Source organism: Zalophus californianus, chromosome 14 (genome assembly GCF_009762305.2).
Source record: "Zalophus californianus isolate mZalCal1 chromosome 14, mZalCal1.pri.v2, whole genome shotgun sequence".
In the NCBI taxonomy this organism is placed as follows: domain Eukaryota; kingdom Metazoa; phylum Chordata; class Mammalia; order Carnivora; family Otariidae; genus Zalophus; species Zalophus californianus.
In genome coordinates, this window is record NC_045608.1 from 69,609,724 (window position 1) to 69,623,622 (window position 13,899).

General features: G+C 46.4%; 1 protein-coding gene across 2 annotated transcripts in view; it reads right to left on the reverse strand.

The window, feature by feature from the left end:
• MYO5B (myosin VB) overlaps positions 1 to 13,899 on the reverse strand; it is a 350,709-nt gene that overhangs the window by 191,293 nt on the left and 145,517 nt on the right. For both annotated transcript variants that reach the window (XM_027575563.2, XM_027575564.2), the window contains exon 2: positions 6,521 to 6,631. In XM_027575563.2, coding sequence (XP_027431364.2) covers positions 6,521 to 6,631 — 111 coding nt within the window. The remainder of the gene's footprint in view (positions 1 to 6,520; positions 6,632 to 13,899) is intronic.

A 13,899-nucleotide genomic window follows, 5' to 3' on the forward strand; every position in this document is an offset into this window, starting at 1 on the left:
GTGGTCACTCTGCCACTTGGCCTCAGGCTTCAGGGCCGACACCGTGAGATCGGCAACCCTCCACACACTCCTGTGACTAACACCTCCGGCTCCAAGAAAACGCTTCTGCACTCCCCTTGCCCCACATCCTTGAAATAAGACAACGGCCTCCAGGTGCTTTGAAGGTCTGTGGACTGTAACATGGCCAACGCCAGAGACGGACAGCACTTCCGAGTGTGGGGAGAAACCAGGCAGTCAAGATGCTTTAAAGGAAAGGCAAACAAGCATGTTAATCCCAACTTTCAGAGGCACAGATGCAGAGAAAATCCACCCGTGGAAATACCAATACCGGGCCCAGCGTCCAGCCCCCCGCATCCCCACAGGCTGAGGCCAGAGACACCCACAAAACAGGACAGGGTTTGCAACCACGGCAACACGACAGGAGCATTATTCGGCAATACTCCATAATTCATGTTCCTCTTAAGTTTGTTTATATAAACATGTACAGGCACAACGTGCTTCAAGACAATGGTTCTCTATGGTGGCAGCCAGATGGAGACTGAACAGTAGAGAACTGCAAATGTATTTTTAATATATTAGATGTTTTCGTTGTCAAAAATTAGCAATGTCCATTTCACTTAAATTTTGATGAAGTATGCTTTTACTAACAGATGGAGGCTTACATCCACCCTCTTGCCCTGGCCCCACCTATGTTCAAGGGCTTGGGTATGCAAAGACACAGGTGGGGCATGTTCCCCTCCTTGAAGCTCACGTATGCCATTTCCTCTCACACTCAGGGAGGCCCCTGCACACAAGGGGTACCTGCCATGAAGGTGGCTTTGCAACAATGGATACGAACTCCAGTCAGCAAATAATCAGGGATAGATGGAACATACCCAACATCATAAAGGCTATATGCAAAAGACCCACTGCTATTATCATAGTCAATGGGGGAAAGACAGAGCTTTTCCCCTAAGGGGATGTCCACTCTCACCATTACTATTTAACACAGTACTGGAAGTCCTAGCCTCAGTAATCAGACAACAAAAAGAAATAAAAGGCATCCAAATCAGCAAGGAAGAAGTCAAACTTTCCCTCTTCACAGAAAACATGATACTCTACGTAGAAAACTGAAAGACTCCACAAAAATTTGCTCGAATACATCAATTCTGCGAAGTTGCAGGATATAAAAGTCGACGTAGAGAAATCTGTTGCATTTCTATACACTAACAATGAAGTAGCAGAAAGAAATCAAGGAATCAATTCCATTTGCAATTGCACCAAACACCGTAAGATACCCAGGAATAAACCTAAGCAAAGGGGTAAAAGATCTGTACTCTGGAAACTATAGAACACTTACGAAAGAAACTGAAGAGGACACAAGGAAATGGAAAAACGTTCCACGCTCATGGATTAGAAGAACATACATTGTTAAAATGTCTATATTATCCAAAGCAATTTACACATTTAATGCAATCCCTATCGAAATACCACCAGCCTTTTTCACAGAGCTAGAACAAATAATCCTAAACTTTGTATGGAACCACAAAAGACCAAAGCCGAACCAACCCAAACACCAAATAGCCAAAACAATCCTGAAAAAGAAAAGCAAAGCTGACAGTATCAGGACAGTATGGTACTGTCACATAGAGCAGACCACAGATCAAACAGACCCACATATCAGTGGAACAGAATCGAGCGCCCAGAAACGGACCCACAGCTCTCTGGTCAACTAACCTTTGACAAAGCAGGAAAGAACATCCAATGGAAAAAAAGACAGTCAATGGTGTTGGGAAAACTGGACAACATGCACATGAATGAAACTTTCTTATACCACACAAAAATAAATTCAAAACGGATGAGAGACCTAAATGTGAGACAGGAAAGCATCAAAATCCTACAGGAGAACACAGGCAGCAACCTCTTTAACCTCCGCCACAGCAACTTCTTGCTAGACACATCGCCAGAGGCAAGGGAAACAAAAGCAAACATGAACTATTGGGACTTCATCAAAAAGCTTTCGCGCAGCGAAGGAAACAGTCAACAAAACTAAAAGGCAGCCTACAGAAAGGGAGAAGACATTCGCAAATGACTTCTCAGATAAAGGACTAGTATCCAAAAATCTATAAAGAACATATCAAGCTCAACACCCCAAAACCAAATAATCCAGTTAAGAAATGGGCAGAGGACCTAGACATTTTTCCAAAGAAGACATCCAGATGGTTAAGAGAAACATGAAAAGATGCTCAACATCACTCATCAGGGAAATACAAATCAAAACCATGATGAGATATCACCTGTCAGAATGGCTAAAATCAAAGCAAGGATGCAGAGAAAGGGGAACTCTCTCCCACTCTTGGTGGGAATGCAAACTGGTGCAGCCACTATGGAAAACAGTATGGAGGTTCCTCAAAAAGTTAAAAATAGAACTACCCTATGATCTAGCAATTGCAAAACTAGGTGTTTACCCAAAGGATTCAAAACTACAGATTCAACACCAAAAATTAATGATGTAATATATGGTGATTAACATAACAATAAAAAAATTAAAACAAAAAAACTACAGATTCAAAGGGGTACATATACCCTGATGTTTACAGCAGCATTATCAACAAACTATGGAAAGGGCCCAAGCGTCCACCACTGGCAAATGGATAGAGAAGATGTGGTATAAGTGTACAATGGAATACTACGGCCATCAGAAAGAATATCTTACCATTTACAACAACATGGGTGGAGCTAGAGTGTATTATGCTAAGTAAGTCACTCAGATAAAGACGCTTAACTGACTGAGCCACCCAGGCACCCTGGAATTTGTCAGTTGGTAGTTGGTAGTTTAAGTGTCTGCCTTTGGCTCAGGTCACAATCTCAGGGTCCTGGGATCCAGCCCTGTGTCAGGCTCCCTGCTCAACGGGGAGTCTGTTTCTTCCTCTCCCTCTCTGCCCCTTCCACCCCTTGGGCTCTCTTTCTCAAATAAAATCTTTAAAAAAAAAAAAAAAGACAAATTCCATATGATTTCACTCATATGTGGAAATTTTTTTTTTTTTTTTAAGTAGGCTCCACACCCAGTGTGGAGCACCATTTGAAGCTTGAACTAACGACCCTGAGAGCAAGACCTGAGCTGAGATCAAGAGTCGGCCACTTAACCGACTGAGCCACCCAGGCGCCCCACCATATGTGGAATTTAAGTAACAAAACGTATGAACTTATGGGAGGAGGAGGAAGAGAGAGGGAAACAAACCACAGGAGACTTAACAACAGAGAACAAACTGAGGCTTGATGGAAGGAGATGAATGGGGGATGGGCTAGAAGGGTGATGGGTATTAAGGAGGGCACTTGTTATGATGAGCAGTAGGGGGTGTATGTAAGTGATGAATCACTGAATTCTACTCCTGAAACCAATATTGCAATGTTAACTAACTAGAATTTAAATTAAAAAAAAAAAATTTAGATGCAAAACCATGGAAACAAGAGTTTTCCCTGCCACTAGAGGGCAGGAGTTACAAGGGAGGTGGCGGCAGGAGACAGAAGGCCTGCCAGGCACAACTCTCTACCCAGGCAAACAAGGAGGGAACTCTGTATCACCAAGGTTTGCCAACAGGGACAGAAATACTTGATCCAGTTTAAAAGCAGCACTGTGTTAGGGTCTGCATACCTGGATACTTTGCACCCATCACAGCTGCAGGGAGAAAGAGAGGACGCTGTCCTTTTCCAAGAAATTCCCCCATAGAAGTAACTTACACTGCACTCAGTGAAACAAGCCAGACACAGAAGGACAAATATGGTAGGACTCCACTTCTATGAGGTACCCACAGCAGTCAAGTTACCAGTGGCTGGCAAGGGGGAGTTAGAGCTGAATGGAGACAGTCTCAGTTTTGTAAGATCAAAATTTCTGGACACAGATGGTGGTACAACAATGTGGAGGTGCTTTATGTCACTGAACTGTGCATTTAAAAATGGTTAACGTGGTCAGTTTTATGTTTTGTGTATTTGACCACAACTAAAATCATAAGCAACACTGAAGAAACCTCTCCGAGGAGCCTGACCACCTTGAGCTGAGCACACAAGCAAGCAGTAAGGTAGAAGCTGGGAGTTAAGGATACTGTTGTTCCAGAAGAGAATGAATTTATTTTCATCCTTTGCCACCATAGTTAAACCCACACTCTTGGACTTCGGTGGTAGGGAGGGTGGGGGAGCACTGCGAGGTAAATTTCGGCCAGCCTACTACATCAAGGATGGTCTCAGCTACAGAGCAAATGCTCTTTAAGCTTGCAAAGGCCAAGTCCTCTTAACTTCTGCCCTCCTGCCTTTGGTCCACAGCTCAGCTTCGTCACTCCTAGTAACCACCTGGAGCCAGCAGTGGACAAACCACAGTCTTCAAGGAACCTGGACAGGGCTGGACGTTCAGAGCCCATTATTTCTCAAGAGCTGCTAATCTGCAGCCCCAGGCATCCATTCTGATTACATGCTGACTGGCCAAGTAGCAGGTTGGGAGAGGGGGGGTCCTGGGCAGCCTCCAGGATTAGTCATGCTGGGCAGATTTTCAGCTGGGGAGACAAGCATCTGCTCTGTTTTAGCAACACAGGTCATTCCTCACTACCACCATACAACCCTTTAAAAATACCCACCCACTTAAAAGATCATCTAAAATGAAGTATGTTGGAATAGAAGTAACACCATTCAAGCGGGTGAACTAATTTCATTTTGTTTGGGGTGTGGGGTGAGAAGTTATTCCACACAGTAAACATGATTCCATCTGTTGGGAATTTTGTTTCTCGCCTCCAAACCAAGAGAAGGCTAGCCAAGTCGGCCTGCCAGGAAGGGGAAGGGGAGGCATGTACACCTTGGTGTAAAAATCTAACTTGGTGTCCCAGTTTTACCAAGTGATAGGCTTGAGGGGATACAAACAGAAGTTAGTAAAGGGAGATGTTCCATCTTTCTATGAATCAATGAGTTAATCACCAACCACAGTAGGTACTATGTGAGCAAAGGTAAGACAAGGTCCGTTTCTCAAGTAGGTCATTACTAACTGGAAAGACCAAGATGATTGAAAGAAGACAAAACAGCAAGAGTCAATGATCAAAGGCTAAATGATGTGGTACCAACTTTTAGTCTCAGAGGGAGGCCAGAAGCACTCCAGCCTCCCTCCTCCCCAATGTCTGCTCTACAACAGCCCCTCCAGCGTAACCCACCCCAAAGCCAATACTTGGTTTCTTCCTGTCACTTCCTTCAAAACCTGTTTCTCATATGGAATCTAAAAACAAAACACAAATGAGTGATTCCATGTGGCATTCATCTTTCTCAGGAGGACTTATTTCATGGAGCCTAATACCCACAGAGCACAAGGTATAAACTGGTTGAATCTCGACGCTGTATGCCTGAAACTAACCTAACGTTGTGTGTCAACCATACTCCCAAGTTTTTGCCAACACCTGTTTCCCTTGCAATCTCCTTTGTAAGCCCCGCCCAAACGACCTGTGCCTTCGTCCTCGGGCCACCTCTCTGACCCCTTATTCCAACAGTGGCCGGTGCACAGGCCTCCTTTCCTTCAACACACAAAGGGAACACCATGCAGCCTCGGGGCTTTGGCACACACAGCACTCCTGCCCAGAACATTCTGCCTGCTCATTCTGCCCTGAGTCTTCGACGGCCAGCTCCTTCCCATGACCCCTTAGACTCCCTCAACACCTTCACCTCCTCAGGCTCCCTCTCTTTTCTGTCCCACACCTTATCCACCTGCTTCTGTGCCTCATGCAATGTGTCACAGCCCTTTGCTGTACCTCTGTGCCCTGCCCCCCCCAATGGCGGGGCCACATACACTCCCACGACCCGACACAGTGCAAGTATTCAAATATTTGTGGAACGCACACCTCAGAGAAGGGTGGTTGCAGAAGGCTCATGTAATTCAGGACAATCAGATCGTATCAGAGGAAGATTTCATAGTTCACTACCTCGTCTTCCTTTTGACTGAGGCCACCTGAAGGGCAACTGCTAAAGCCATCTCGCTACAGCAGCTAACACACACGAAGGGCTCATGTGCCAAGCACGATCCTGAGCACACGTCTCATAGCAACTCCTCGTATTCGCAAAAGCACCCTAGATAAACCATGGCTCACATGTAACAGATGAAGTAACGGGTATGGAAAGATTGCTAACTTGCCTGAGGGCACAGAGCTAGCAACGGCTGAGCCGGGGTCCCAATCCCCAGACAGGCTGGGGCCAGAGCCAGGGCTCCAACCACTCTCCCACGGGCGGTCTCTCATGTCACCTCCCGCCTCACCTCCCACTGATGCCTCAGCCCCATGAAGGGAACCCTCCCTGATACTCCATGGAGAAGATCCTTGCCATGGCCACCAGAGATCTCTCAGCTGCCAACATCAGTGGGCATATATTGATTAGCATGGTTTACCACTTGCACATATGTGATCAACAGCAACAGAAAGATGCCAGGGGCTCAAGCAGCTCTACTCTGCAGGGAAGCTCCAGCCCACAGCGTACCACCCAAACCCCCATGCTTCCCCCTTCCATGACCTGCACTTACCGTTTCATCTTCCAGTCTGAGCTGGAGGCTCTTCTCTCCCTCTTTGTAGTCCTTGGTTAATTCAGCTGAGCGCCACACTTCGTCAGGGTCAGGGATCCAGACCCTCGTGTACTGGAAGATTAAAACAAGAAAGTCAAATAGAAATAAAGCTTTCAGGCGTCTACATGGGTATTGCTACCTCTGAGGGGCCCTCCGGAGAACTTGTAAAGCCATCTTGACACATCTTCCTCCCTTCTCATTTCAAAACACAAGGTGATCTAATACCATGACAAGTAACTCACAGGACTAGGGACAGAGGGCACTTTCTAGATCCTAAGAGGATGCCACAGATCAATATAATTATAATTCTGCCAGCAAGACTGCCAAGCCTGCATCTGGTTATGTCTACCAGGGCTTTGCATCCTCATCCCAAGGGCGGGACAAAATAGCAATGTCAGAGGGAGCATCTAGTGCGCTTCAGATGAGAAACAAAACAACCAGTGCCAAGACCAAGACCGAAGAGCCTGTCTTCAAGTCTTGGGAACCTATGCTCTGATATGCTGCATTCAGGGACAAAGCCATTTTCCTGCAGGAGTGAAAGAAAGTGTAAGCAAATCAAAAGTGTATTTGCATATTCCTGAATTGTCAGCAACGTCAATTTACTTGTGCATTCTTTAAGCCACAAACCTACCCCAAAATCTTGCTCAAGCTCCCCCATCTGCTACGGGATTTGCAAGGTCATGAAGCTGGCCAACTCCCAGCAGGGGAGAACACAGCCCTTAGTGAGTAAGCCCTCTGGATCTAGCAGGGGGGCCATCGGCCCAGACTGCACACTACAGTCACCCGAGAATGTGACAACACCAAGACTGAGTTCTACCTCAGACCAACTCAGAATCCAAGGGGACCTAAGAGCTCCCACGGTGAATGTCATATGCAGCCGTGGGAACCGAAGCTCAGTGCACCGAACGGCAGCATCTGGGCCGGCTGGCGGTCACTTGTGGCAGCACGCCTTACATCTGTCTGACAAATTTCTGAATTTTATAGGTATGTGATCACCACAGGGCCTGTTTGCCTTAGAACCTGGCTGCGCGCGCGCGCGCGCACACACACACACACACACACACACACACACACACACACACGGTTTCATGGCCACAGAACATTCCTAGCAAACCTGAAACTAACAGCCTTATGACCAAAAAGGCCAGCCAGAGTGTGGTCTGGGTCAGTATAACCGGCCTCCCTCGTGGAGGGACAGCTCCAAGTCCAGAGCTTGCAGCCAGTGGGCTTTATTTTGGTCTTGCTTTACAGTGCGCTCCTCCAGATGGTCACTGCCCTCTTTAAAAGCAAGCCCCTGGCCCTTACTGCACTGGTCTCGGATTCACCAATGAGAAGAGTTAAGTCATGAGGCAACAGACTCACAACACTCATTCATGGGAACACAAACCACCCCCAAATTGCATCCCTGGCATCCCTGATATCCCAGCCCAGGATACGAAGCCAAAGTCGTTTCTTGCATTATGAACAATCAAGTTCACAGGATCTTCTGCCTCTGAGCCTGCTGTATTGATTTTATCTTTATAGAAGGTGCTCTAGAGCTTTATAGTACACCTAAGCGCTTTGGAGTAGACAGTAAGAATGCTCTGAGCTCTCTCCGGAGAAAATTTGAGCATTTGCCAACCGTAACTGTCAACATTTCTTCTCCCCTCAGGTGTTCTAACCTTCCTCCTCCTAGGTCCTGTAAACCTACCTTCCACCCAGCTGCAGGGACTTTTCAGATTCTGTCCCTATGCCTCAGGTGAAGGATCTTTCCTTAGCCTCACTACAGTTGTCACCCCTCTGAGCTCGCTCCTGGGACTTCCCGTCCAGGCAGAGGGAGAACAGCACACCCAAGAAATTGTACTCAATGTCTCCACACTGTGTAAATGGGGTCAGGAATGGCTCAAGGGAAAAGGGACAAGAAGAATGAGTAAAATCCCAAGAGGAACACAGTGGAGAGAAGAATGGTATGTGGACATCATCGAGGTGGACATCCTGGAAGCCAACGGGCCCAGTCCCGGCTCACACGGGGGCTCCTCTGGCCGGACCCCTGCTGTCTGCATGCCCTTCCCTGACCTGTTAGATGCACCAGCACTGGGAAACCTCACTGCCTGGCACTAGCTGTTTAATTCTGGGAGGGTTGATTTATCTGCTTGTATAAATCTGTCTTCTCTCAGTAGACTGAAAACAGCTACTGGAAGAAAATGGTCTCTATTTTCCCATTCCATAGAACCCAGCGCAGCATCAAGCCCTAATGCTGCTTTAGCTCTCTGCTGCTCCAAGTGAGGACCTCAGGCTCACCGTCCCCTCGAGCGTGTTAGAAATGGAGACCCTCAGCCTCCACGCACACCCACTGCATCACAGTGTCCCCTAAGTACCTGCTCTTCTGCTGCTTCAGTACATGCTCTTTCTTCCCTGCCTTTGTGCATGGGTCAGCAAACTAAAGCCCTGGGCCAAATCTAGTGTGCCACCTGTTTTTGTACAGCCCAGGAGGTAAGTAAACATTTAAATGCTTAAACGGCTGGGAGGGGGCAGGGAGGAGAATGATATCCAGATAACATGTCAATTACATGAAAGTCAAATTTTGGTGTCCATGAAGTTTTATTGGAGCCCAAGCACACATTCCACTCACATACGGTCTATAGCTGCTCCTGCACTTTGAGGATGGTCGTGTCGTCATGACACGGACCCTGTGGCCCCAAAGTCTGAAAGGTTTACTACCTGGCCATTACAGTGAAGGTCTTTTGCCCTTGCCCTTTGTACACGCGGTTTCCGCAGCTCGGAACGCCCTTCCCTCACTTGTCCGTGTGGGCAGAGTCCAAGTTCCAGGTGCCTGTGCTCACTGAACCCTGACCTTCCCTGCGCCCTCCCGGGTTAGCCCTTACGCTGAGCCGCAGCTCCCTTCTTCTAGGATTAACTTCATGGTTTTGCAGGCATTTCTTTCACATCCATTTTGCCCCATGACTGCCAAGTCTTTCTGATACGCTATTGGGCGTGTAGTAGATGCTCAGTATCCCTGGCACATAGCAGATGCTCAATAAATGTCTGTTGAGACAGGAATCCGTAAACACCACATTTATGAGGCATCTGGCTTCCATGGAAAACACATTGTGACAAGCGCCATGTAATCAAGTAGAAACATGGGGATCTATACCCTGACTTTATGGAACAGGCCATCCAGTTAGGCAGGCAATCCACATAAAAATAGGTGATGTGACCCATTCCTAAGGAGAGTAATAGCTATTCAGCAGGGGCAGGCAAGTCAAGAAAAGGGAAGATGGCAACAATTGATGCCAACTGAGGAAACAGACGGCCAAAGGCTCCTGTCACTTTTTAAAGGACATTGTGAATTACACACCTGTTCAAGCAAGCTCTAGATTCCAATCAAGGAAACATGTGAGCACCTACTTTGTGCCCACTGTGCTAGATGCCGTCCTATGTCCTCCAACCCCACAATAAAGACACCCTTGGACATGTGCTGAGATCATAGCAGTTCACTGTTAAAGCAGAACGAAGTAAACCATGCGCTGTGATGGTGAAGATGGTGACATCTGCAGGCAGGCCTCCCCTCAGCTTCCTGCTTCCCCACCTTTATCCTATTTCATGGATTCTCAGCTTAAAGTGTCTAGAAATTACCGAGCAGAGCTGTTTACCCAGCGTCATGCATGCCACACTTGATGAGCAATTGACAGGATTGCCAAGGGCAATTTTAAATAATCAAATTTTGCTTTACATGCTGACTTAGCAAACAACCCACCATCCCTTCCCTTCCCAGACCTACCCACCCGAGGAAGATCCATTGCCTCTGGAATCCCCAACAAGGCAGGACATGATCGATGCAGAGTAAAGAGCCAAGAAAACAGGCTAAGAAGGGAGAGGGGAACACCGCAGTAGCCAGACAGACCAGAACTGCGGAGACACACAGGATTTGGAGGGAGGTTTCCTTCAGATCTCGACGAAAATGTTCTGTAACCAGACAGAGATGGTGTTTGCACGGCAAGCACTGTGAATGTATTAAATGCCACTGAACTGTTGACTCTAAGTAGCTAGTTTTATGTTATGTAAATTTCACCTCAATTTAACAAAAACCTGTTTTGGTTTGCAGAGGATGCTAACAGCATCCCGTACACACACTACTAGCATAGGTTCTCCTAATGTCTGAGAAAACAGTGAAATATATTCTTTTAACAGGAAGTCATCAATTCTACAGGCCAGATAGAAATGCTCTAGAACCAAGGTTCTGTATTGCTTCTTGTTTTCTCACCTTCAAGGAATTCCTTCCAACAAATCTGACCTCTACACCAGCTTTCCTAGAGGGAGATTATAGGAAAAGACAAGCCCGACCCACATAACCCAATTATAGCACCACTCAACTTGTCACTCCCCCTTTTTAACAATGCTTAACTCCATCCTATCTAAGGAGATAGAAGTCTGACTTGATTATCAAAAAACTTGTGATTTTTCTTTTGCAAAGAGCCCTGTGTATTAACTGGAGAAGGCAGAGGTCTCTGTGAACCAAGACACATAGGTATGAGAACTACTCTCCAGCCACCACACACCCCTGCCCCAATCAGGTGCCTCTCCCCACTATCTGCAGGGCCTGCAAAGGCAGTTCTCAGCTGGAAGGAATGGCTGCCCAGGGCAGGAATGCTCAACCCAGGCTGCAGGTTAGAACCACCCCGCCAGCTTTCAAAGCTTCCTGTGCCATGTAACTCCTCAGACCAATTACATCAATCCCTGGGGGTGGGAACCAGGCAGCTCTGCAGATGCAGCCAAGGTGCAAGCAGGTTTGCAAGCGAGCAGGCTTGTGGTTTCACTTGGTAACTGATTGGCAGGCACTGTAGACCCTCACGTACCCAGAGGCCTCTCCTTACCACTGTGGCTGAGCATGAAATTCCAGCCCGAATATTCTTGATCCTGAGCTAGAAACATTATCTCCAGAAAGTCCCTGCACTAAAATGTAAATGCCACTTACAATGACATGCCAAATTAAGCCACTAGGTACTTTAACAATCAGGCAGACTAAAGATTGGGTTCCAATGTCATCTTGACCTAAAATCATCGTCTGGGCACCGGCTCTGGGAAGGGACCTGAGAGGAGCCCCCAGCCTAACCTGGTGGCTGACTCAATAAATTGCATCCCCCCTCCCGTTCCTCCCCACGATAGGGCACAAACAACAGGCACACGGTCAGCCTTGTTCACAGCTGTACCCTTAGCACTGACGTGATGCCACGGTTCGGCAGGCATTGAAATCTCTGCTCTGTAATTGAAAAATCAGGGCTCCGGTTGCAGGGTGCAGGAAGAGTCCCTTTTGCTAAAACTGACAAAGTAGGCAAACAGCATTTCTCAGGACATGAATTTTGTGCTAGGACTCAAAGATGCAATATCATGTCAGTCAGCTTCTACCCCTGAAGCAACACAGAAGCCACCGAATTTCTCCACCCAAGACCAGTCTATGGTCAATTAGAGAGAGACTAGTGTCAGCAAACTAAAGGTGACCGGCATTGAAATAAGTGGACAGGCTGTGAGTTCCAAAGAAAAACAATTGTTAAAAGGCAGGGAGGGGAGATGTGGGACACAGGTGCTGCCCAAGGCAGGAAGGACCACACCAGCCAAGGACGGCAAGCAGCTTCCCCAACCCTGCCTGCAGCCCAGGCGCAACGTGCAAGGACAGGAAGCAGAGAACTAGAGCTAGAAGACTAGGGGACCCTCTAGGTCAGAGAAACGTGTACCCCTCACCAAACACATGGAGATATTCATAGCTCAGTTCTATAAATGGGGTTTGGAAAACAAACACTTTGCAAAGATGTCATAAGTGATATCCTCTGTTTGGTGTAAAGGTGTCCATTTTGAAGCAATACTTTCACGGATGGGGAAGAAAAACACTTCCAAACTAAGCTGACAGTTTCTTTTTAGCACCATGACAATAGCCGTTTCCCTAGTACATGGTACTTAGCAGGCACGGCCATGTCATAGAAACCATGGGGACACCTTAAGCTAACTGCCCTTACAGTAGGAAGGGCGTCATGTTTCATTCTTTTGTGTAATATAGTCTGGAGGACAAAGACTAGATATTTTCACCCATCCAAGCAGGACCATCCACTATCCTCTCCACATGTGAGGCCTGAAGATCATGTTCATGGGCCCAGACATGAGCTGCATGCTGAATCCCATGCCAGTGATTAGTCTCCCAAACAGGGGCGGGGCGGGGGGGGGGGGCAGCTAAATAAAGAATATCCCTACCAGTATGCTGCTGGGCATCTTCTCTTCCTTTGTACTGGAAGGGTACTGTACTCCCACTATAGGAACTGGAGAGCAGGGAAGATTCAGGTATCTGAGGGGTTAACATCCAAAAATATATGAAGAACTTATATACACTTAAAAAATGTTTAAAAAGATGGACAGAGGACCTGAATATATAGTTTTCCAAGAAGTACAGATGGCCAACAGAAAAATGAAAAGATGCTCAACATCACTTATCAGGGAAATGCAAATCCAAACCACAATGGGACATCACCTGACACCTGTCAGCATGGCTATAACCAAAAAGACAGGAAATAACAAGTGTTGGCGAGGATGTGGAGAAAAAGGAACCCTCATGTACGGTTTGTACAATTTACAAATGTAAATTGTTGCAGCCACTGTGGAAAACAGTATGGAGATTCCTCAAAAAATTAAAAATAGAAATACTATATGATCCAGTAATTCCACTCTTGGGTACTCAAAAACACTAATTTGGAAAGAAATATGCACCTCTATATATTTATTGCAGAATTATTTGCAATAGGCAAGCTATGGAAGCAACCTAAGTGTTCATCAATAGATAAGGAAGATGTGGTTCGTACATACAATGGAATAACATACAGCCATTAAAAGGATGAGATCTTGCCATTTGTGACAACATGGTTGGATCTAGAGGATATATGCTAAGTGAAAAAAAGTCAGAGACAAATATCCCATTTTCTCACTTATAGAATCTAAAAAACAAAACAAAGGCATAAAGGAGAAACAGACCCATAAACAGAACAAAACTATTCCAGAGGGCTGAGGGTATGGGAAAAATGGGCGAAGGGACATGGGAGGTATAGGCTTCCAGTTATGGAAGGAGTAAGTCGTGACGGTAAAAGTCAATGGTATTCTAACAGCATTCTAAGGGGACAGATGGGCTGTACTTGTGATAACCATAATGTGGAGACTTGTTGAATCGCTATGTTGTACACCTACAACTCATGTAACATTATATCAACTATACTTCCATAAAAATTTTCAAAAGGACTCAGGAATCAGCTACTAGCCTTAACTTCTATTACAGGCTCAGTTTCCCCATCTGTCAAGTACGGAAATAGCTTCCACATTAAGGT